Raw genomic sequence first — 24,857 nt, 5'->3', positions numbered from 1 at the left:
ATGTAACATTTTTATATGTACCTGCCTATTTTTGTAAGATGTTTAAGTTGTCTGTTGCTGCTTCTTTTTTGTACACCACTTAGAAATATTTTAAATATATTAAGCAGAATAGAAATCAAATAATCAATTCTTATCAGAGAGCCATCCTCACTGAACACAGTGAGATGCAACATCTGAATGTGCATACATAAGGTTACCACAGTACCAGCAATTTCTACATACAACCCCCCTCCCACATACTTTCTGCTTGCTTGCTTGCTTACCAATCTGCGCAGAGTGGTTGCGCTTCATGCTGTTCTTGTAGCGCACTGCCTCCTTGATGCGGTCCACCTCCTGCTGGTAGCGACGCTTGTCTTTCATAGCACCCTCCTTAGCCTCCTTCAGTGCACCCTCCAGGGCCTTAACTCTCTCAGCCGTAGCCCGAAGACGTTTCTCCAGTTTAGGAAGCTCACAACGCAAATCTGCATTGTCGCGAACCAGCTGAGCCCCATGAGTTCACAGGGAGAGAAGAGAAACAGGGAGGATGGATAAAGAAGATGAGGCAGAGGGGCCTCTGAAGACCCAAAACACTGGCCCTTGCCCTCACTCCAATGCATTTCTACTCTGCTAGTCCTCCAGGCATTTGCCTCCCATTTCCAGAAAAACACTTGCACCCTGTTTTGGACCCTGTCCCAGAAGCCTCACATGCCCACTTCTCACACCATATATGTTCTGCAAGAATGCTAAACACCTCCCTCATCTTTGGGAAGGCATCTGTGGCCTCCGAGCATCTGGATTCTTACTCTTGTCCTGTGTCTGAACACCCAGCTAGTGAATCCACCACATCTATGTGACCATACTGTGGAACTAGCCTTGGGCCTCCTAGTTTGAAGAGATGGCAGAACTCTCAGACATTGAAATAGTTGCACAGAAGGGCATTTTTAGTAAATATAGTTTCTGCCACCATAGCAGGGCTATGATAATATGGGGGGGAGGACATTCCTCCTGTTGCACATCTGTTAAAGCAGAGGTGGCTGACCAGTGTCACCCTCCAGATGTTGTTAGACTCCCAGCTCCCGCCAGCCCCTCAGCAACATGGCCAATGGTCAGAGATGATGGGAACTGGAGTTTGACAACATCTGGAGAGGGTCCGGTTAGCCACCTCTGTATTAAAGGCAGCATTGGGGAATCTATAGCCTTCCATATATTGCTGGGCTCCAACTTCTATAATTCCTGACCATTGGTTGTTCTAGCTAGGGCAGGTGGGAGCTAGAGTTCAACAACACCTGGAGTGCCAAATGTACTCCATCTGTCATCAAAGACATATGAACCTGTATTCATTAGAACCTATATTCAGCCTGGATGCTGGTGACAAGCTCCCGTCCATTCAAAGTAGCATCCACCCCGGCTGTCTCTAAGCTGGTGGGTCCCAGTCTTTGCCCAAGTGTCACAGATCCACGCCGTGCACCATGCTGCAGCACAGGAGAATACCATGAGGTGCAAATTGAGGGTCTGAAGGTGAGCACCTCCCTTCTCCAGGCCCAAGCAATCCTTTGGCTCTCCAATCAAACACAAACTCTATAATCTACAGGCAGGTGGGTGAGCAGCATGCAAGGTCAAGAGCACGGCAGCAAGAGGTGAATAAGCACGCGGGGGGGGGGGGCAGCCACCAGCATGATTATATAAAAAAAAAATAGCAGGGGAGCCACTGGGTTGCACAGCCTCCAAGGGAGAGGGAGAAAATATCTGAGGTGATAACATTTGACTCCCACATCTGAGAGATTGATATTGGGGGGGGGGAGGGCTGGGGGCTTTTGAATCATGCCTTTCCAGAAAACCACAGGGCCTTGATCTGTGAGTTTCTCCAGAGTCCAAAACTAGCTATTTCCAATCTTTACAACACCCCCACCTATTCCTGAAGCAGAGGAGAGAGAGAGAGCCGCTGTTGAGAATTTAGAGAGGAGCAACTCACTTTTATTTCACTGTTTCTTTCCCTTGTAGCAGCTGCTGGTGGACAGGCAAAAACTGGTCAGTGTTGCCATGGCAGCAGAACTGCCAGATGCCATAGAAGTCACACACATGAGATTGCCAAGAATGGGGCCATGGTGTCAGCCATGCAGGCCACAGTGACTGGGGTTGCCATGGTAGCAGTGAGAGGCCTAGTACCAGATGATGCCACAGTTGTCAATGTGGATAGGCTTGCCATGGCAGTGAAATGGTGAGGAGGAAACAGACATCTGACTGCCCCCCTCCCATATGCATGTGCTCCCAATTTGGTCACCAAGTGCAAACATTTCCTGCCCAGCGCAGCAGGCAGATAAACATGGGGGAGAGGCCATACGGTACCTTGGAGACCCAGCGATCCAACTAGGGTGCAGCAGCGAGGGGAAAAGGGGGACACAGACAGTGACTGAGCACCCTGGCAGAGTCCCCAACCAAACCCTGCTCTGGAGACTCAGAGAGGGACAAGTTAAACACCCCAGCAACAGAGTGTGCCTATGGCTGACTGTATGAAGATGGTACCCACCCTTCCTTCCTAGAGCTGCAAGCAAGGGAACTCCTCTTTTGGGGGCTGAACTGTTGGGTAGGACACACCAGCCCAACATCTGCTAAGTACAGAGAATTCTATGGGGGAAAGAGATCACAGCAGGGATAATGGAAGGATGTGAAAGCTTAGACACACAAACAATCCAGAGAAAGTCTGGGCTGGGAAGCAAGGCAGGAAATGAATACAGCAAATGTCAGTTCAGCATCCATTCTGAGGTTCATTGTTTTCCTACTCCCACCCAACCTTGGACTGAACCAGTCCATTCCAGTGGTTGGCACACAAGTCTCCAAAGGGGGCAGAACTGTAAAAGAGTCATTCACCTCTATAAACACATGTCAAGCCCTCATGATCAATATCCACTTCCTCCTTGCCCCATCATTTGATTCAGGATCTGGAGCCTGCCTACTCCTCCCGCCCCGCTACCAAAACCCCCTCCAGTTTGCACAGGAGTCTTGTTTGTAATAGAGAAAGAAAATAAGGTGGCCTGACTCACATTAGTCATCATTAATGGCTGATCACATGGCAGCTAGGGGACAAATTAGGAACCCTGGGGTGCTTCCATACTGCCACTGCTTTCAGGTGGGATTCTATCACATATGGGCAAATTCAGGTTGGGCAGTTACAGAGGATTTGGCACTCCTGTGCAACAAACTCACTTCCCCTAAAAATTTACTTTTTGCAATAAGGAAAGTGGTGGGAGAAAGCATTGGAAAGGGGTGGGGTAACTCTTGAAGCAGCGTCACATCAATGAAGACAAATAAGAATGAATGCTCAATAAGCAGCCAGTTTTGACTTATCTCTCTGCAAACAAATCAGGTTGGCTGCTCAATAAACAGGATGTCTGGAAACAATTCTAGTGTCCCACTCTACAACCCCCCCTCAAAAAAACACAGGTGATTGTAGATGATAACAACATTTTGGGAGAGGAAGTGGATGGGAGGAGCATGTGGATTTGGCAAAGAACCCCCTTTCACACCCTGGGTTGGTGTTGCCCCTAGGCAGCCCTGGCACCAGTCTGACCTGGCATCAGTGCCCCTCAGACTGCAAGTTTCCACCAGTGAATCTTATTTTCCTTGCTGTTGGCAAGCTCTTTCAGGCCACATATAGAATTTGGACTCGCTCAACCATGTAGGCCTGACCCCATGTTTATTACTCTGAAGCCTTGGAGAAGGAACAGAATAAAATGTAAGAAGCAAATGAGAGGTGAAAAAGAACCAAAGATGCCTTCTTGACCGCACACATGCATGCAACCAGGTTACATGTTCTAAGCCTATTACCCTCATGCCCACTGGTATATAAAAAGCTGCCTGGAAATACTGGGAATCGAAGAACATGGGTCTTTCTGCAGGCAAAGTGTATATTCTACCTTTCCCCTACTAAGCTGCTCAAGTGCTGTCTCTGTGGCTGCAGGACTATTACACCAAAGGTTTCCCACCTTTTAGGCCAGTGAGCATATTTGGATTTTTTCATGTGTGACATTGGTAGCACTCTCTCTGATCACTTCCCTACCCATGTCCCTGCACTTTACACATACAGTCAAGAGAGAGAGCAAGCACATGCACACATACTTCACTTTTCTAAATAGAGTTGCTACCTTTGGATGGGCAAAATAAGGGACAGGTAGGAGGAATCTGGAAAGAGAGAGAGTTGGCCGGGGGGGGGGCAGGTGGACAGCCTCCTGCTTCCTTTGAAGGTTTCCTCTGCCACTGGCTACCTCAGCAAGTTTAGGTTAGAGAGAAAGCTCTCTATGGGTTGTTTTTTTTTAAAAAAATTATTAAAGATTTCTTAGTTTACAAAAATAAATACGTGCATTGTCTATTTTTTCAAGCTGCGTTTCCTACAGATCAGTTTCATTTGTTGTGAGATATTAGTGTTGCATACAGTATAAGGTTGGTAAGAAGAGGGGGGAAAGGGAGGAGGGTGGGGTGGTCATGCTTCTATTCTTCTACTTAGTGTATGTGTCGGTTTTTGTGTCAGCGTCACTTGTGTGGATTCTCTTACTATTAGCTTGTTGTATTTCCTTGGTGGTGAGAGAAGTTGGGACTGGCCTAGGATTTGGTTGGTTGTCTTTGGTTGGCTGTAGTGAGATTTGTTTATATGTGTGTGAGGGGATGGATTTTTGGATCAGGTTGGCCATATTGAGTCATATGCTGTCAGGGTATTCTTATTGTTGTCTTGTTGGGCTGTGAAGGTGAACCATACTGGGGTGAAGGCCTCTTCTTCTATTTGTCCGTATCTGTGTCAGTTTCAGTTTATTGGTTAGCTTTTCCAGTAAGGGTGTTTCCCATACTATTTGATACCATTGGTCCATGTTCACTCCTGACAGGTCTCTCCAGTGCCCGGCTATGGTGCTTCTGGCTACTGAGAGTAGGTGGGTTATAAGCTCTTTATAATGTGAGTGGACATTATTATATTGGAAAATGTTCAATAGGGCCAGTACTGGGGCGACTTCTAATGCCTGTTTAGTTATTTTGCACATTTATTGTAGGAGTGCTGCCCCAAAGGGTTGGATTATGGGGCATTCCCACCACACGTGAAGGTATGGGCCTTTGGAGGTGCAGCCTCTCCAGCATTTTGGTGAGGCTCCTAGGCATATCAGCACTGGTTTCTGTGGTGTTAGGTACCATCTGTGAGTTTCTGGGTGAGTTCTTTTCTTTTAGCTGAGATGAGCTCTCTGACTATGTTTGAAGCAAAAGAAAACCAGTGTGAGTGAGAGAAATGGGGGGGGGAGGGAGGGGTAGCTGCCTGCTTTCTTTTAGAAGAGCTCATTTCCTGGGCAAGCCGCTTACTGAGAAGGCAGAGCAAAGACTTAGCTTTGAATGAGTTGTTGCCATTGTCACTCTTTGGCTGAACTGCTGCTCCAGGAAACAGTTCCCCCCTTCTCTTCGAACCACTGGCTAGCCTGGAGTGTCAATCAGCCAGAGGGTGGGTTTTACTTCCGAGATGTCTAGCAATCTTGTGGCATGGCAGTAGGGCAGGAGGTGGCACATTCCCGCTTCACCTCAGGTTGCAAAATGGGACAGGTCATCCCTGCCCACATCAGCACCCCATACACACAGTCAGAAGAAAGATACATAAACAACACAGAGCCTTCCCACTTAGACCCAAACGCCACTCTCAGCCCAAACACCACCACTGCAGGGGGGTTGCTTGGCAAGCATTTCTCGGCAGTGGCACAGTAAGATAGGCAGAATGTTGCAGGTGGACAAAACAAACGTGCAGATAGCTCAGCACAAACTGGACGTCTGTGCCTATTTTAGGAGCTGCCCAGGTTCTAAATCTGGCACCATACCAGAGCCACGTTGGCAGGAGTGGCTCTGGTATGGTGGAAGGGGGAGAGGATCTAATTCACGGATGGGGAATCTGTGACCCTCCAAACGTTGATGGGCTATAACTCCCATTATCCCTTACCATAAGTCATGCTGGCTGGACCTGATAGAAGTTGGGAGTCCAACAACTTCTGGAGAGTCACAGGTCCCCTGGTCCCTGAACTAAGCAAAAACCGTACTAAATGGTGTAAGCAAGGTTTGATCAGGGGAAGGGGATAGCCACAGAGACAATATATCTAGCAAGGATGAGTGTATGAGCCACCCATGCAGTGCTTTCTGCCAAGCTGGTTTTGCGAGTGGAGGGGGGTGGGACTTGGGGAAAATCCAGATAGCGTTTGCAGCAAAGTAGAGGGTGTCATGAAGAAACATTCACAGCTGCTACAATACACAGAGACAATGCGAAGTGGGGAAGGAGGGGGGGAGGCTTCCCACCCAGAGGGCTGAGTGTAGATAAATAAATAAATAAATAAACAAACAGGGCTGCACTCACCAGCTGTCTTACCTTGCCCAGATGGTTCTCCACCCCCATCCACCCACCCCACTTATGATGGTTCTCCAGCTCCCATCCACCCACTCACCTGTTTGTGAACTTTTGTAAGCTGCTCCAGGTTGTTCTCAAGAAAGGAAATCTTCTGCTTCTGGGAATGAGCCCCCCCGCTATCCTCGGGTTCCAGCTCCGCGCTCTGGAAGGCAAACACAGAGTGAACTTGTACCTCTAGGGGCGTGAATGGGATGGGATAGAAAACCCAGCCAAAGTTATGCAGCCACACAACCAGAATCCAAACCCAATCCCTTCGTTTGATTGGCCAGCCCCAAAATAGGCATGGTTCTGGGAGGCTTCCTAGGGTGGCTTGCTCCAGAATAATAAGGAGGCCATTATGGTGGTGCTGGTGGTAGTGGTGGTTGTTATTATTAATGATATAATGAGGCTAGCATAGGATTAAGGACAGTGCTGCAGCATACTGGTGTATCCTGGAATGGGAGACACAGCTGGCTCTGAATGGGCCAGAGCATGTGGAGTGACTTGCTGAATTTCCAGTAAGAACGGAAATGGGTTTCCTGGGGAATGTGGCCTGCAGGCAGGTTTGGGGCCCCATAGCTCCCTCTTTAAAATCAAAGCACTGGTCAGTTTTAGAGTTGACTAAGGGCTCAACCAGATTTCCTTTTGTGTTGCTGAAAGAAGCCAAGGGTTTCAGAAGTAAGCAGCTAGTGTAGAGCAGAGCTGTGAAGCGGGAGGTGCTTGGATCAAATCTTGCCTCTGCCATGATGGCCTTAGGTGAGCCACCATCTCCCAGGCTTAGCTGACTCCTTCAGGGTGCAACATAGGGCTAGCACCACTAACATGCCTTTAAACATTTGTTATAAGGATTTCTGAGTGTAAGTGAAGGGTTCTCAACCCTCTAAAGTGTTTGTGGGGAGCCTGTCATCCTCCAGTTATTGCTGGACTACAACTCCCTTCATCCCTGATCACTGGCCCATGCAAGTTGAGGCTGATGAGAGGTGGGAGTCAGGAGGGGAACAGATTTCCCTAGGGAACCCTGTATAAATGCTGAATAAACAATGAAGTTGGCTAAAAGAACGACAACATACTTTCTTAACTCGAGTCGTGACGTCTTGAACGAACAGCTTGCGAAGGTTGTGGAGGGTCTGGAGTTCACGGGCCTGGAGGGGTACGAGAAGAAAGGCAGGGATGAGGTAGTGAGACCAGGCTGGGGGCTTCAGCCCAACTCCCTGCCCCCATCCTTCACCTCTCCTTTAGCTACTTACAACAGTCTCCTCCAGCCCTTTGAGGTCCTGTTTGGACTGCTCATGTCGCTCATAGAGAAATCTGTGAAGAAGATAGAAAGTGATGTTCAAAGGGGTACGTGGAGTGTGGGGAAGAAGTCATTTCATGGCAGAAAGGGTCCAGTTGCGCTCCTTGAAGCAGAACTGGCAGTGCAAGGATCTGCTGTCCCATATGTCAAGGACTAGACCCCAGCATCTGGCAAGGGAGGGAAGCAGGCACAAATCAGGCCCCTGATCACCATGATCAAGAGGTGGGCATATTTTAGGAGGGGCCTGGACATATTTGCAAACCAGATAAACTGTTGCGGGTGCCACACACATGCTGCAACTCTCTCCTCCCCAGCTGTAACCCCCAGGAATTTTCCCAAATTAGGCTGGCAGGGAGAATCTTCTATTGGTAGAAGAAAGCTTCTTTTGAGACTAATTTCAGCAAGTTGGAGGAGACCCTGTGGGCACCAATGAAAGCTTCTGCAGACACATATGGGCCCACAGCCTCCATATTGGTGACTCGCCCATTGGTCCTTATCACCCATTGATGAGGGCACTGATGTGGGGGGGGGGTGACTTGGTGGTGGGAGAAAATGGAGAAGCTGCTTACCCCTAGTCTCAAGGCATGCACAGGCAGGTAGAAATCTCTCAAGAGAGGGGATTTGAGTTACCAGTTCCCTAGCGAGAGCTCCAGAATGTTACAGAGCATTCTTCCTAATCCATGGAGGCACAGAACCTGCATGTGGAGCTATGTGCTTATCTCTAATTAGGGGTGCTTGAAGTGGAGGAGAGGGAGATTGTGCACAATGGTTTAGGAAAGCGGAATCTTGGCTAATGCCCGCTCCAAAAATCTGTTAAGAGTTTCTCAACCCTGGGGCCAATGCTTGGGGAAGGAAGAGTGTCAGCTCTCATCACATTTCCTGCAACTGGGTCAGCGGTGGGATGGGAAAGGTGCACAGTATAGCAGGAGTGAGAAATGAGAAGAGCATTCTGACATTTAGCTTCTACATCAAGGAGCAATGGTCTCCTCTTTTACCAGGAAAATGCTCAATCTTACACCCATTTCTATTCCTCATTTTAAAGTTACCTATCTGTAACTGCAATAGAGGACCATTCCACACAAGTCTGCTACCAAGTATGCATGCAAAAGAGATTTGCAGGCAACTCTGCTTCAGTGGTAAGTATTCCTATATAATACACCCATATTTGTGAACACGTTTCTCTCATTCCCAAACTACCTTGTCAAGCATAAGGCATGGGAAATCAGCCTTTGAAGTGGCATGTCAAAGCAGCAGAAATCTAGGATATTGCCTTATATCGGGTCATATTGCCTAGGCTAGTATTGTCTACTCTGACTGGCAGCAGCTCTTCAGGGTCTCAGGCAGAGAGTCTTTCCCAACACTTTCTCCTTTTTAAAGTGAAGGATTGAAATTGGGAACCTCTACATGCTAAGCATCCTGCCAACCTAGCAGTTTGAAAGCATGTCAAAGTGCAAGTAGATAAATAGGTACCACTCTGGCAGGAAGGTAAATGGCGTTTCCGTGCGCTGCTCTGGTTCGCCAGAAGCGGTTTAGTCATGCCGGCCACATGACCCGGAAGCTGTACGTTGGCTCCCTCGGCGAATAAAGCAAGATGAGCGCTGCAACCCGAGAGTCAGGGGTCCCTTTACCTTTACCTACATGCTAAGCATGTATTCCATCACTTAGCTAGGCCCTCTCCACCCTCTAAACACAGTAGGTCAATATCAGCTTTCCCTCCAGATGTTTTGTACTACTGGAGCTTTCCCTCCAGATGTTTTGTACTACAATCCTCATCAGCCTCAGATAGCATCATGTGCTGGTAGGAATTGTAGTCCAAACCACCTGGAGGGCACCAGGTTGGGGAAGGCTGGTCTAGACAGAGGTGGTTGCCCTCAAATGCTGGCTTTTGTTTCTCTTGTGGTTTGCTCCTTGGTTGGGATGAGCAGAGTCCGGGACTGAAAGTGTCTGGGAAAGGAAGGGCAGGAGGGTCTTCTCACGTCAGCTCCTGTAGCTTCTGTGACTTCTCCTGTTCCTCACTCTTGAGTTTCTCATAGTCAGCACGCAGTTTCTCCAGTTCAAGCTCTAATTTCTGGTTCAAGCTAAGCAGGGAAAGAATAGAGAGAAAAACAGGGACACTAACACAGGGACAGCAAACACGTCACTTGACTCCCGTGCTTTCTTAAAGGTCTTATCCCCCTCAGATCAACACAGGAAGCAAATGTTAAATGCTTGAGGCAGAGACAGACGAAAGAGCCCTGGCCTGCAGTCCTTGAGAGCCCCCAGATTGGGACAAAGCACAGACGCTGCTGCTTGACTCACCCACTGCTTAAGCCTTTCCACTGCTACCAGTCTTAGACACATTCCTAGCCCTAACAACCTGATTTTTAACTAGGTTAAACCATCCCCCCCCCAATAACTTTGGGCAGTGGAGGGTGTTTTGTTTCAGGGGGAGGGGGTTCGTCAATCTCAGCTTCCTTGTCAGAACCCCAACTCTTAGAAGGGGGAACAATCACATGTAAAATTGGTTCAAGTTTGTGGTGCACATATGTCCCAAGCTGTGAGAGCCTGGCTCAAGCCCTGAACTGGCCGCCTGGAGCTCCTTATTGGATATGTGCTTCCTAAACACTCCACTCAGCTAGCTTTATATCACACAAGGGGCATGGACTTGCATCGCACACACCACAACAGCTTTGAGCCTAGGCTGCATTGCCATTAGCCCCAAAGTGGCTCTTGCCTTGCTCCTAGTTCTGACTTTCCTTCTGGTTCCCACCTCCTATAAGCTACGTGGCTGTGGTTGGTTTGTCTCCTCCGCTTCTCACAGAAGCCCAGTCCTTCCAAGCCTTGCCTCAGCTCCAGCCCACAACAGCCCCCCACCCAGGCCCTGCTAGTACGCCAAGTCTCCCAACTTCTGCACAGCCTGTCTCATCACGAGACTCACCCACCCTACGTGGTGAACCACATCCCACCCATGGAAGTGACTTGGCCCATCCTCAGGATGACTCACTCCTTGAGCTCATCAATGATCTTCTGCTTCTGGTTGATCTCATCACGCAGTCGCGCCAGCTGTTTGTGGTGGGCCTCACGGTGGCTCTCCAGTTGCACTTCCAGGGCCTTCTGTGTGATAGGGATGAAACAGGTCAGAAAGGCAGAAAGCCAAACCCAGGAACATGGCAGCACACACCTTGGATCCTCTCCACAAGTACAGAGGAAGCTGCCTTATTCTGATTCAGATCATTGGGGCATCTAAACTCAGTAATGTCCACACTGACTAGCAGTGGCTCTTCAGGGGGCTGCCTCAGCCCTACCTGGAGACACCGGGGATTGAACCAGGCAGGCCACTGCTGTGATACGAACCTTCACTTCATCTGTATCCTGGATCAAGTCCTTCTCCTTGCCCACTTCATGAACAGTTTCTGTGAAAGAGAAGGAGGAGGAAAAATAATAATCCTTGGGGTACAGCCAGAGACATGGCCATCCTATCCCTTGAATTTACCCTGTGACCTCCTGAGCGTGCAAGTCACTGTCACAGCTTAATCTCTCAGCCTCTGTGCAGCCATGGGGTGGAGTCCATGTCCATTTAAAGAATAACACAACTAATCAACTAGCTCATCTATACAGTGGAAATTAAAATGGCCGGCCTCACAGGGTTGTTGTGAGGGTAAACAATGAAGATCATAAAACACTTTGAAAATGAAAAAAAAAGCACTTGAATCTGCTGAAGGTTGCTTGTCAGCAAACTAGATTGCAGACCCCAGTGTAATCAGATAATCAAGGATTCTGCTTTTAACAGTCAACCACATTATGCAGCTGTCTCCGTCTTTCTTTCTTTCTTTCTTTCTTTCTTTCTTTCTTTCTTTCTTTCTCTCTCTCTCTCTCTCTCTCTCACACACACACACACACAAACAAACACAAGCACCTTTTTCTGGCACAAATCTTGCAACCATTCACATGTTCTGCATCAGATATAAGCCAAGGCATAGCCTAACCTTGGGCTTGCAGTTTAGCTAGCTCTTCACTCAGAGTGTCATAGGATTCCTCCAGGTTCCTCTTCTTCAGCTCCACACTCTGCATGTACTCCGTGAGTGAGCGGATCTTTGCCTCATGCTGAGGGGTTGCAGGGAGAAGAACAAGCAAGAGATAACTTTTACAGGTACATCAAATACAAAGGTGCATTTAACAGCCTATCCAGTTTGACCTTGAGCCACCCTACAGCACCTGCCATGCCCCATGGTCAGGACAGGACAGCAAATAGGTGTTAGCATATTTCTCAGAGAGCAAGGTTGAAGCTATTGTCAAGGGTGTACCCCACAGCAAACCTGAGTGTGCAATGGCTTTCAAAGTCCTCACATTGGGGAGACAGGCTTGCCAGCCTCCCCAAACATTAGTTTTGTGGAATGCAACCAAATGTATCCCTTTCAGCTAAGAGGTAAGCTAACGGATCCAACCCTGCTGGAATGCTTTCTCTGAATTGGAAAGGAACTCATCCAAGACCACAAAAGCTGCTAGAATTAGGTAGAAGTCACCTGAGCAGATGGGATGGAACCACCTTATAAGTGATCTCCTTCCTGCCCCCACTAGGAGGAAAGAGGAAGCCTGTTAAGTCAGATATCTTCTTGGTCAGATTTACTTTCCTTTTGCACTCTGGTTTATAAGGATCTAGAACAGGCAAGGGGGAACTTGTGGGCCCTCAAGTGATTAAGACTCCTATCATCCCTGACTGCTAACCACGCTGGCTGGGGATGGCAGGAGTTGGGAGTCCAGCAGCACTTGGAGGACCACAGGAGCCCCACCACTGCTCTTGAATTAGAGAAAGATGCACTACCCTAGCTGCCCCCATTTGCCCTGGATCAAAGCAAAGCCCAGCCTGTCTCCCTGGGTCGAGGTAAGGGCAATCAGTGCCTATGCTTCCGGATGTTTTTGTTTTTTAGTATTGGGAAACACTGAGGGCCTCCCTACAATCCTTCTACCTCAGGGGTGGGGAATCTTCAGTCCGCAGGTCAGATCTGGCCAAATCAGCTTGTGAGGCCATTTTCTCCAAACCACATCCAGCTGCCCCACACCTGTTGTCAGGTGTGTAGCAGTAGAGACATGGCTGGTTGGCTGCTCATGCAGCAGGAAACAGGATTTAACTCCTCATACATCTGCAGATGCATGAGGAGTTCATTCCTGCTTGGTTTGGATTTGCAAGGGACTTCCCCATGGGGCACTCTTGGTGCACCCTTCAGAAAGCAAGAGATCGGTCCTCCTTGATCACGATCTCCTTGCACAGGCCAGCTTTGAATGGTGGGCGGGATCACCAACCTGTCAAAGTTGGGGCAGGGAAATAAAGGTCTGGCCTGCCAAGCCAAAAAAGGTTCCCTAACTTGTTCCACATTCTCAAAGCCCCACTTCCCCATGACTGCAGTTCTTCTGTCCTGGCTCCCACAGGTCTGACCTGAGAGATGAGGAGCTGGCAGGAAGACAGTTCTCGCCCTGTCACCTCCATCTTGCGGTGACACTCGACTTGCAGTCCCTCCAGTTGCCGGCAGCGCTTCACAACAGACTTCACCTCCGATTTGATCTTGCTGATGTAGAGCCGGGCAACGGTGAATTCCTCCTCAATGGCACCACTGATCTCGACTGGCTGAGAATGGGGGTGAGGGAGTATGAACACACTGACCAGCCTCTTCCAGCCAGATCTGTTTGCTGAGCATTCATCCTGACTCTTTTTCAAAATGTCTGCCCGTAGAGTAGAAGTCATCACTTCAAGCAATTGTTATCCCATGATTCCCAGGGCATTTTCCTATCATTTTCCTTACCACAAAAAGTTCATTTTTAAAAAAGTGGGCTTGATGGACAAGAGCACCAAAACCAGCTTAATTGAACACCCTACATTTGTTGGGAAATGGCTGAAAATCACCCGCAACATACTGACAGTGTTGAAGCAGCCACTGTCTGGAGCATACAGCTCAACCACATGACCCTTGCAAGCAGAGCCATTCAAACTGGTTGCTTCCACATTAGCTATTTAATATGGATTTGCCACCCTTCATTCCCTCATTTTGGACTGGGAATGGTTTAACTCAGAGGAGAACTATTGAAATTTATGGACCTAAGTTAGCCATGTCTATTAATTTCAGTGAGTTTTACTCTAAGGCTAACACTTGATACAACACTTGGATTCCAATGGTTTTCCAGGTTGTCCTGTTTCTTTTCAGACCTGGTATGTAGAAATCCCACCTCACAACTTAACACACAATTATAGTACCAGCCTGCCCAGAAGTACCACCATCAACTCCAGTTAACCCTTGTGTTGCTATTTTCTGTAATAAAAGTAAAATTGGGAAGGGCCAATGCTGAAGCTGGGAATCTCTTGCAGGTCCATAATACATACAATATTGTATATTCTCACCAGGTGTTCTTCCCAAGTGTCTCCCCTCTTTCTTACCAGCTTGATCTCACCATTGCCCACAATGACGCTGAACTCGCTCAGATCCTTCATGAGGCCATTGAGGACCTCAGCAATGCGCTTGCGCTGATGCGCGCTGAACTCCTGCAACCGCTGCAATTCTGATTCCAAGGACAGCATGGTGGCCTGCAGGGTGAGAAGATGGTTCAGCCAACCCAAGAAAACGGAACTTCTGATTTGCAAACACAGAACCTTCTCTTTTGGCAGGATAAAGGGTTAGGCTACAACTCCCATCAGCAAAGTCTGATGGGATGGCTAGGGCAATGTGAGTCGTAGTCCAGAACAACTGGAGGACACCCGGTTGGCAAAGGCTGGGTTAAAGCTTCCCTCCCAGCTCTGTCATTTGAAGTGGACCAGATTCTGCAAACACAAGCCTTGGAGGGAAATAAATGCCATATCACAATACTAGTACAATCCATTCCTGAAAGTTTAGGTCAACATTTTCTAGGAACACTTGATTCACATGTTGTAGGACAAACAGAGGCAGTTTTAGTGTAGTGTGACAGGTGCAGTCGCACTGGGTGTCGCACTGCAGGGGGCACCAAAGAAATGCTGTAGAACAGAGTGTGAGAGGTGGAGGAGCACTGAATTTTAGCATCTCACAGGATGCCACTGAAATTTGAGAACCCAAAGTCTGCCACTAGACAAAGCCTTCAAAGGAGCACTTGCAAGGAGTGCTTGGCTGAAAGCAATGGACCTGAAACTGGATCTAAATTGAAGTGCCTCAGTAATCAGAAGACTAAGGGTGAATGGGGGCTTTCTCTGCTCTAGCTCTGCCTCACTGAAAGACTGTTGTGAGTTCACTCAAAGGCAGGACTGAGTGCATTCCACACTTGAAAGAAGAAAGATTAGCATTCTACACTAAGAATAAATGAATTCTGCAATCTGTATAAATTATGCAAATCAAGCTCCAGTTTCTCATACTCTTAATAGTTTTTCTTTTTTACTGTTTTGAGTAATTTATACTGCTAGTACTAGTTATGCTGAGGAGTAAGGTGCTATGTGGAGGACTGAATCTGTGCCCCAACAACAGGAAATTTTATTTAAGTGCTCTTCAGAGATTTTAGCAGACGTTGGTCAGATGCTTTCAAGAATATTTTTGCAGCCATAAGGGGTAGATACTTGTTTCTTATTTTAAAATGAAAGCTGAAATTTTCAGGAAGGTGAATTCTACACCCAGTTCTGCACTGTGCACTTTTCCTATGCTTTTGCATAATTGCAGAGTATATGCGCACACACACACTCACACATACACACACACACACTATACTCTTGAGGACTAAGCCAAGATTCAATGTGGTTCTGATCCTCCTCTACCAATAGATCTCAAGTTTACTAACCCCAAGGAAGGACCTGGCATCCCAGCACTTACCACCTTCTGGGACAGCTCATCCACCAGCAGCTGATTCTGCTGGTTTTTCTCTTCTACTTCCTGGGACTTCTGGTCGTAGTTGACAGCCAGCTCTTCCAGAGCTTGCAGCACCTCCTTGACCTCCTCCTTGGCTGAGTCGTTCTCTGACTGCAAGTGGCTGAGCTCACGCTGCACCTTTTCATTGTCCCCACGAGTTGACATTAGCAGCTGGTGGGGAAGAGGCAGAGAATGGGATAAGGAAGGACCCAGTAGGCCAAAAGTTGTCAAGGGCAGTCAAGAAAGAAGCAAGAGGGACTGAACAGAAGGCCCAAATAGCAATGATGTGGGATAGACAGGCGTCCGAACAGAGTGTGATAGAGGAGTGTCGAGAGAGAGGGCTTGTCCACTCTTACCTTTTGCCCCATGCTTTCTACACACAACTCTGCTCTTTCCCAATCTATGTCCAAGTGCTTTTTTGTTTTGCCATGCCACTTTCCCCAGGATAATCCGCTCTTTAATTTGGGACAAAGGGCAATGCAGGTTTTCCATGGATTGTCTTTTGCTCTGATTCAGTGGTAAAGAGTGAGAATTTGAGGAGAAAGCTCCAGGGCAAAAAAAAAAATGTGTTCTCAGACAGGTGCCTAGAAATGTGGAGCAACTGTACGTGTGGATGAGCCCGAAGATGAAGAGAAAGAGAGTCAGCATGAGTGTGGCGTTTGCCTCCTAGGGTGGATCATAAGGAAAGGGTTAAAATGGGTGTGATATGATTGGCCAGTGAGAATGCAAGGGGAGAGTAAAAGTTAGAGTGGGAGGTTTTGAAAGTAAGTTGAGGTTTGGGAGTTGAAGAAGGAAGAGGGAGGTTTAGGTGTGAGTTGGTAGAGTTGTATTGTGAGAGAGTGAGAGGAATTGTTAGGTGGAGTCAGATAGATAGTTGGAATAATCAGTTTGGAGTTGTTAGGAACTAAGAATAAGAAACTGACAAGAGAAAAATTAACTGGAACCATAAGCTTGTTCCTGCATTTAAAAGTAAACTTGATTATTTGTTTATGTTAACAACTGACTGGACTCCATGTGTCCCCGTGAGATACGGGGTGGTGGCAGCGGAAAAAGCAATCGCAGTGGCAGCACAGGGTCAATAGACCGTCAAGCGTCTGGGGGCCCTTTGTGTGATCACCACAATGAGAGAGAATGCATGGAAGCTGGAATGGGGTAGTGGTTAGCATATTGGACTGGAATACCAGAGTTCAAATCCCCCAGCCTAAGCTACCTCACAGGGTTCTTGTGAAGGCAAAATAGGAAGGGGCACCATAAGTTCCTTGAAGGAAGGGTCAGATATGAATGCAGCATGCAAGTATAAAGATGATATACTCAATAGAAAGAACATAGCAAGGAGAGAGACAAAGTTCACACCAGCATGCATGCACATACATGTCAACATAGAAGCAAACTCTTGTAAACAAACACATACAGCACTGCTCACCTCCTCTTGGTCCAGCATCTGCTGCTTGAGCTTCTCCATCAGTTGGCTCTGCTGATTGATTTCATCATCCTGGATGGAGAGGAAACAAACACGTCAGTGGTGGTAGCCACCACGTGCTCTGCCTCAGACACAAGATACCAGGCATGGAGAGAAAAGATCATGGTCTGAGGTGAGGGTAGAATTTCAAGCATCCAAGTGACCTGAGGGGGACGGGAGGCTGAACAGCATAAAGGAAGGAGGGGAGGCCTCAGACCTTGTCATCAAGTTGCTTGTAGAGTTTGCGGATTTCCTCCTCATACTTGTGCCGCTCCTCATCTGAGATCCGGATGACAATGGAGGAGTTGTTGTCATTCATAGGCATCTCATCACAGGTATCAGGCACCACCTTCTCATCATCACTCAGCTGCTCTGTTTCTGGGACGTTCTCACCTGAGAGGATTGTTTTAAAAAAGCAATTAAAATAATAAAAAACCCCACTGTGTCCCATCCCCACATGATTTAAATAAGTAGCAGCACCTTATTTGGATCTGTCATGAAGGCAGCTCCGCAGTGCCACCCCACAACATTGGCCACTCCTATTCTAAGAAATCTATTTGCCATTTCCTGCTTTGGCACTTTGAAGAATTGGAAGGTGGTTATATTTTGTATTAATACCCAACTGCCCTGAAAAGTGCTATCATATATGACTCTAGTTTATTTATTTCAACTTAAACAATATCAACTGATATGTGTTCTAGTAATCAACATCACCTATTTTACAGTGAATCTAAAATGTTATACTGTTAGTAGTGCTGTAACAAATTGCTTGTGTGGAATGTTGTACTATGTTTTGAAAGAAACTGATATTAGGTTGCTGGGAGCAAAGATCAGCTGTGGTTGTCCCCAGATGCAGATGTGGTCATAATTCTTGCTACAAGTATTTCTCCACCACCACAATTTTGGTCTGTGTGATGGCTGCTATGATGGGAGGATGTGCAATTATTATTGTATCATTTTAAAAGAAGGTGGGGTAGTTTCCCAAAGGGAAAACTTTCAACAAGAACAAGCCCACTTGTGCCAGAGGACACCTCCCACTCCAAATACATGGGGTGGATGTGGATAGCGATGTGTCCCTTGAAAGACCTGAAACTTTATTACGAACCGGCTTGCTTATGTTGGCTAAAATAATGGATGACATTGCAGAACTCAGGTTTACTAGATTTGGAAGGTTTCGATAATCGCTTTGGGTGGTATGCCTACCTGAGATATGAAAAAGGTAAAATTCATAGAGGCTTCCTGAATCATATCATAAGGAAGTCACTGTAGGGGTCAGATGGGATTACCATGAGGAATTATAAAATATACATCAAGCCATCATGTCCACGATGAAGACATTATGTTGACTGGGTTTGATATATTGACAATAATTTCTGATTAAATCCCATAAGATTCTACATTCATGCCCTTTTGATGCCCTTTTGCCTCTGCTGCCCATTTCTCCTTGCTCTTCACGAATCACGTAGACACTTAGACAGGCAGGCGTCCTGGGTCCTCAAAGATAGTGGGCAAGTTCTTTGATGTAGGATGTTAATCTTAGGGCCAGGAAACAGATCTCACATTAAGGGGATAATGGTCACTGTCCTCCTGGCCATCCTTCTTATCATATGTATTGATTGTTTATTACCTCCTGGGTTGCCAGATGCTCTTCTTTGTAGTTCTCAACTTATTTACCCCAGAAATATTTGTGCTTAATTAGTTTTAGTAGTTTAACTTGTCCCCACGTGGGTTTGTGGAAATGCTCAGAGGAAATATGATTGGTTCTTACGAGCACTGTGTAAAAGATTCTTTTGCTAATAAAATGGCCTGGTGAGGGGTGTAGTTTACGCACTTTTCTCCGAGAGCCTTACTGGTCAAAGCCTCGTGTCTTGATTTTTAATCAGGGTCCAATCCTTCCTTTACTTTGCAAACGCAACAAGTCACTATATAAGTTATGGGAAAAGTATAAAGATGTATCGGAACCAAAAACTCCCTGGTGGCTATCCCCTCTGGAGGCCATTGCAGAGAAAAGAAAAAATATGGAAACAAACTGAGCCATGTACAAAGATCTATTAGAAGAAGATAATCAATTGTAAGTGAAAAAATTCGAAGAAATCAGACATCACCTAACGGACTGGCTACAATATTAGCAATTAAATGAGGTTTTTAAGATAGACAGGAAAAATGGTTTTGCAACAGAAGAATCAAAATTAGATAAAGAATTAATACAAAATAAGAAACGAGTAGTATCTAGAATATACAAGCTTCTTTTAGAGTGGGAGGTGAAAGATGAAGAGGTGAAAGAAGTAATGATTAAGTGGGCAAAAGATTTTGGCAAGAATATCCAATCATCAGCATGGGAAAGATTATGGAATAAAGAATGGAAATTTACGGCCTGTTATACACTAAAGGAAAATTTCTTGAAGCTGTTCTATAGGTAATTAACTCCCAGCAAACTGGCAAAAATGTATAAAATGAGATCTACCGTAATACTTGCTGGAGGTGTAAACAGGAAGAAGGGACATTGCTTCATATGTGGTGGGGCTGCAAAAAAAATTAAGAATTTCTGGGATATTATTTATGAGGAATTAAAAAAAATGTTTAAGCAAACTTTTATAAAGAAACCAGCAGCCTTCCTCTTGGGCATTTTAGATTCAGATATTCCAGATGAAAAAAGGAGAATATTTCTATATTCTACAACAGCAACGAGAATACTGATTGCCAAAAAATGGAAAGGAGAATCAGTACCAACAAAAGAGGAGTGGCAGGATAAATTATTTGATTATCTGGAATTGACAAAAATGACAGAGACCATTAAGAGACAGCCAAACCAAAAGTTCAAAAAGGAGTGGGAAACTTATAAAGAATATTTTTTAAAAAAATTGTCCCCAAGTAAAAACCTGGACATGCTTTGATTAAATTTTGCAAATTACAAGACAGATTATAAATATAGCATATAGATAACAGAGAAAATGAGGACATGACCAAAGAAGCAGATTAACAAAAAGATAAGACAGACCTGCACTGAGGAAGACGGACGTCTATTGGGAAAGCTAAGTAATTGGAAATTCAGAATATGGTGGCATAACTTTTCTTTTAAGAACTTATGGATGTATGTGTGTTCTTCCTTTTTTATTTTCCTATTTTCTTCAATTTTGTGTGTGTGTCTGTTATTTGTTAGTAAGAAATGGAACAATTTGCAAAATGTAAGAAAACTAATAAAAAGCATTATAAAAAAGAAAGTCCCATGCCTTCTTAAAAAGATGCAACAGAAGTAGACTGATCTGCAATCCAAACACAGCCTGCAGATTTCCTGCTCACCATTGCGCCAGCGCCCCAGCTCAGCCTCCAGCTTGGCAATTGTCTCCTTCAGGACCTTATTCTTCTCCTTCTCCTTCTCAAACTTCTTCTTCCACTGCTCAGCTGTCAGTTCCAGATTCACCGATGCTGTATTCTTGATTGTCTTGGCCCTGCAGTGGGGCAGAACTAAGTGTAAGATCCTTTACGCAGATAATTGTGTCAGTGATGCCAAATACCTTTCACAGAGATACAGGCCTCCCTGCAGAGAAGGAATTATTGTTCGATAAATTTCCAGCTGTAGTGCAGACCCCATATATTCCAAGTGATTAGGAATTTTGCCTTGCCAGGTAAAAATCTACTTTCCCCCAAACTTTTGCTCTTAAATTCCCTGCGCCTGAAGAAAAACTGTGTGTGTTTCTAAGACTTGTAACTTTTCCAGCAACATTCAACATTTGTCTTTCCCTGCAACAGAAAATGAAAGGAGTAGGATGTGGCTGGGTAGTTACCTCTGCCCAAACATGAGTGTAGATTTGGTCTCGGCATCATTGTAGCTGGAAGGTGAGCAGCAGATGAACATGGTCGTGCGGCAGTTTCCACCAAGGGAATCCTGGAGGATGCGAGTCATCTTGCTGTCCCGGTAGGGCACGTAGCTCTTCTGCATAAGACAATATGAAGCAGGCACATTTGACTTACTGGTATTCATGCACTGGCAAAACTGGCCACCAGACACCCCAAAACACTCCATGGCACCTTCTTAGAAGGGAAGGGAAAATTCATTTTACCCAAGTCATTTTGGAATCAATCTACTACTGAATATAAATTTATCCATAAAAATTTGGATATTTCTCAACCAAAAGAGGGGCTTATATTCAGGCCAATATGGTAGTTAATCTACTATATATTTTGGAAAGTTGCTTTTTTGTTTATTCAATATGCATTTGAATAAACCTCTTAAGATGTTGTAACCCAAAGTTTGCATAATGGTTCCTAATATAAAACAGCAGGTTTTCATCTATGTTTGTATACAATTGGGAACCATTTTAAATCAAGATGCCAGACCGAACCTTTCAAAACTGCACTGATTTTAACCATTGGTTTCAAAATGGCAATTTTCTTTTGGATTTCTTAGGATACCCAAACAACATCAGGTATGAAGCTGCTAGCTCATTATAGTTGTTGACCAGTAATCATTGTTCGATGGAGGTTTTTAAGCAAAAAGAGGTCCATCTGTCATGGATGCTTAGATGAGATTCCTGCATTGCATGAGGTTGAACTAAATGACCCTTGGGTTCCTTCCAACTCTACAATTCTAGGATTGTATATTCAAAGTGATCTCAAAGTGCCAGTCCATATAGCCAAATGGCACAATCCATACACAAGACAGAGGGGTCAACAGGTTTGGGAGAATCAAAGGTTTGCAGAATTTAATTTATTTGGGTTTTTTAAAATAGAAAACATATCCTAAGGGGGAACTTCCCACAACTGTAGAACCCCTATACCCTAAATTTCACAAGCACTTGCTTCCTTTGCCGTGAATCTACGATGGAGAACGTTCCCTCTTGAAACCTTGCATAATCAGTTAATTTTCACATTCTTGCTGTTTTCCAGTTAACGGAAAGCATATCATGGTACCAATATTTTTTGCTGCTGAGAGACAATTCAAGATAACATCCACTTGTATATTGGTTATGTTTCCAATTACCTTCAGATAATAACACAGAGATTTAATGATATAACACCTTGTTGATTCTGGATTTTAACTAGTTTGCTGCTTTGTCTGTTGAACTTTGACTACTAAATTTAGGCTACATACAGATGTTGGTGACTTAATTAATTTATTTATTTACCAGGTTATATACAGCTTTCTGACAGACCTCCCAACTCAAGTCTGTGGCAGGGTTTATCCTGGTCTAAGTGGGTATCTGAAAGCTGGGCTGTAGTTAAGGAGACTGCCCACTGTTCTTTTCCTGTGCCTGAATACAACACATTTGCCTCCACATTTACACACTTACCTCTATGGGAAACTCTCAGAGCTCTAATAGCAGCCTGCAGGATATACAAGTCTCTTGTGGAGAGTTTACAGGATGTGTGCAGCAGTGGTCCATGAGGTGGCTTAGCTTACTTCCTGTTATCCAAGTCCTTGCAATGTACTGGTAGGAAGAGGAGGAGGGAAGAGGTGGTGACAAGGTCAGCATGGTGCAAACAGGCTGGTGAGGCCAATCTGGCACTCCAACAGATGCATTTGCACCTCACCAAACTCTCCACCGCTTCATCCCTCCCAGGACGACACAGTGAGGCAGGTAACAGGAGGTCAGGTAAGCACCGCTGCCCTGCCTTGCTGAGCATTGCTGGTTGTATGTTGCTCTAGTTTGTTCTATTTAAGGCTGGCTGAACATGCTCAGCTTCATGTGTTTGGTGTTCCAGTCTAAATAGTGCAAAGCTATTGTCTCCCAAGGAGCCAGAGCTCACCGTGCCCTCAGCCAGAGCAGAGATGACATTGCCAAGCGCTGACAGGGACTTGTTGATATTCTTGGCCTCGTCCAAGACAGCTCCCTCAGCTCCAGTCTTGCTGACCTGCCAGGAAAAAAGAGAAGCTTGATTACTGTGTTGAAGATAATTATTTCAGGCATTGCTGGGATCTGTATAGATTTCCAACATGGGACAGCTAAATCTTTTGTTTATGGGAGAAATTAGACCTTGCCTGACTCTACAACTGGGCCAGGGACACCTGGCACCTACACCCCCTTGGAAAAACCCCAGCACCTTCTCACTGCCAGCCAGATCCACCAGGTAAAGCTTCCCACTCAGTTTCTGTTCAGTCTCCATGTTCTCCTGCTTGATGTTGATGAGGAAGATGCTGTGGCTGCGGGAACTGTGTTCATTCATGTCTGCAGGGGCAAAACAGTGAGAACATGGGAGCGCTAGAACCAAGCCGGTTCCCTATAGGGAAATTCTGAGCAGGGATTTCCTGCACTAGAAAAAAAATACCCCAACTCAATGCCTATCTAGGCCTAGGGTGGTATTCAATTAAATAGTTGCACAGGCAGAATAGGGGTGTTATTAACCCAATTGTTTGTATACACACTTGTGTCTTTTTCACTGTGGTCTCTGGACAAATGTCAATGCATTAGGAAAAAGCCACTCAAAGAGCCATTTGACCAGAGAGAAGAATGAATTGAACATGAGGGAGCCGTGATGAATCAAGTCAAAGGCTCACCATAGTCCAGCACACTGTTCTGGCAACAGACAACCAGATGCCTGTGGGAAGCCTCCAGCAAGGCCTGAGTGCATCAGCCATGCTCCTCACTTGCAGTTCTCAGCAACTGGTATTAAGAGGCTCTTTGCCTCCAACTGTGAACCACTGCAGGCACAGTATGAGCAACAATGGCCTGATCATGTCTTGTCCAACTCTCTGGATAAAGGGGGTATTGTGTGTGCCCTGGAATCCACACATACAAATACAATAAACATTTTTCTCAGATATTTCTTACTTCCCAAAGGCTGGGGCGAGGGCTGAATGACTGCTCAGAAAACACAAAATGTGAGGAAGAAGGCTATATTAGAACACTCATCTTATTTTTCTAAGAAAAATAAAGGGTTTATTTGATAAACAAGAGAATATTCAGTCATGCAGACTCTCAGCTGAAATTGTAAGCCCAGGAAGAATGTTATCACATTCTATGCTGTTTGTGTAATAGCAGGTCCATGTTTTGTGACTTAGGCATGATTGGGAGAAAGAGGCTGCAACACCACACACTGCCTCTAGGGTGCAGCAAGATTGTTGTTTATGACTTCACAGTTGGATTAGAGACGCTGTTAAGACTTGGCTGCAATTCACAGAAGCCAGAACACACCTTCCCAAAGCACTGATGCTACACAGAAGCCCCATCGCTACCACAGCTCCCTGGTATGTTACTTCATGGAATGCTGCATGATTATTAAAAATCCAGTAAACTCTATGCACCATCTTGATCTTCAAGGCCATAACACGGTACATTTAGAGATTGTAAATAATGTGAAAGAGATTATGCGTTGAAATATTTTAGTTGATATTTTAGATTGTAAAATGCTATTTTATCTATTGATTTGTTTTACCTTGTGGGCTTATAGCCGAATAAAGTATTATCTTCTTCCCTGGTATGTTACTTATCTATCACAGTCTAGCTCACTGGCCCTCTTTATCCCAAAGTCCATGATGGGAACCTCCACCCTTTCCATATAGAATCATGGAATTGTAGAGTTGGAAGGGACCATGAAAGTCATCAAGTCCAACCCCCTGAAATGCAGGAATCTTTTGCCCAATTTGGGGCTCGGGCCCACAAACCTTAGATTAAGAGTCTCATGCACCATTGAGCTATCATCCATCACTTCTGACTGAGAGCCAATGTGGCCCAGAGGTTAGGGTGTTAGGCTAGCACTGGGAAGACCCAGGTTCACATCAGCACTCTGTCATAAAGCTTGCTGGGTGACCTCAGACTAATCCATTTTTCTCAGCCTAAACTACATCACAGGATTGTTGTGAGGGAAAAATTGTGGAGAGATGTGTTCACTCCTTTGAGGAAAGGCAAGATATATATGTCATAAGTGAATGAATAAACAATACTGTCTATATCT

At 45.6% G+C, this 24,857-nt stretch overlaps 1 protein-coding gene across 3 annotated transcripts in view; it reads right to left on the bottom strand.

The window, feature by feature from the left end:
* The window catches only part of KIF5A (kinesin family member 5A), a 57,888-nt gene that overhangs the window by 6,077 nt on the left and 26,954 nt on the right, over positions 1–24,857 (bottom strand). For 2 of the 3 annotated variants that reach the window (XM_079966663.1, XM_079966664.1), the window contains exons 8-25: positions 23,007–23,131; positions 22,713–22,817; positions 20,750–20,898; positions 20,265–20,413; positions 17,182–17,357; positions 16,929–16,997; positions 15,470–15,676; positions 14,077–14,223; positions 13,084–13,272; positions 11,636–11,753; positions 11,004–11,062; positions 10,654–10,763; positions 9,647–9,748; positions 7,624–7,684; positions 7,447–7,518; positions 6,435–6,539; positions 2,326–2,346; positions 264–480 (exon numbers count right to left, since the gene is read on the bottom strand). In XM_079966663.1, the coding sequence (XP_079822789.1) occupies positions 264–480; positions 2,326–2,346; positions 6,435–6,539; positions 7,447–7,518; positions 7,624–7,684; positions 9,647–9,748; positions 10,654–10,763; positions 11,004–11,062; positions 11,636–11,753; positions 13,084–13,272; positions 14,077–14,223; positions 15,470–15,676; positions 16,929–16,997; positions 17,182–17,357; positions 20,265–20,413; positions 20,750–20,898; positions 22,713–22,817; positions 23,007–23,131 (2,181 nt within the window). The remainder of the gene's footprint in view (positions 1–263; positions 481–2,325; positions 2,347–6,434; positions 6,540–7,446; positions 7,519–7,623; positions 7,685–9,646; positions 9,749–10,653; positions 10,764–11,003; positions 11,063–11,635; positions 11,754–13,083; positions 13,273–14,076; positions 14,224–15,469; positions 15,677–16,928; positions 16,998–17,181; positions 17,358–20,264; positions 20,414–20,749; positions 20,899–22,712; positions 22,818–23,006; positions 23,132–24,857) is intronic. The other variant, XM_079966665.1, reaches the window with a different exon arrangement.

This window comes from Podarcis cretensis, assembly GCF_951804945.1.
Source record: "Podarcis cretensis genome assembly, chromosome: 2".
Classification (NCBI taxonomy): Eukaryota; Metazoa; Chordata; class Lepidosauria; order Squamata; family Lacertidae; genus Podarcis; species Podarcis cretensis.
Note: the sequence above shows the minus strand (reverse complement) of the source record. Positions and strands in the feature narration are given on the sequence as shown.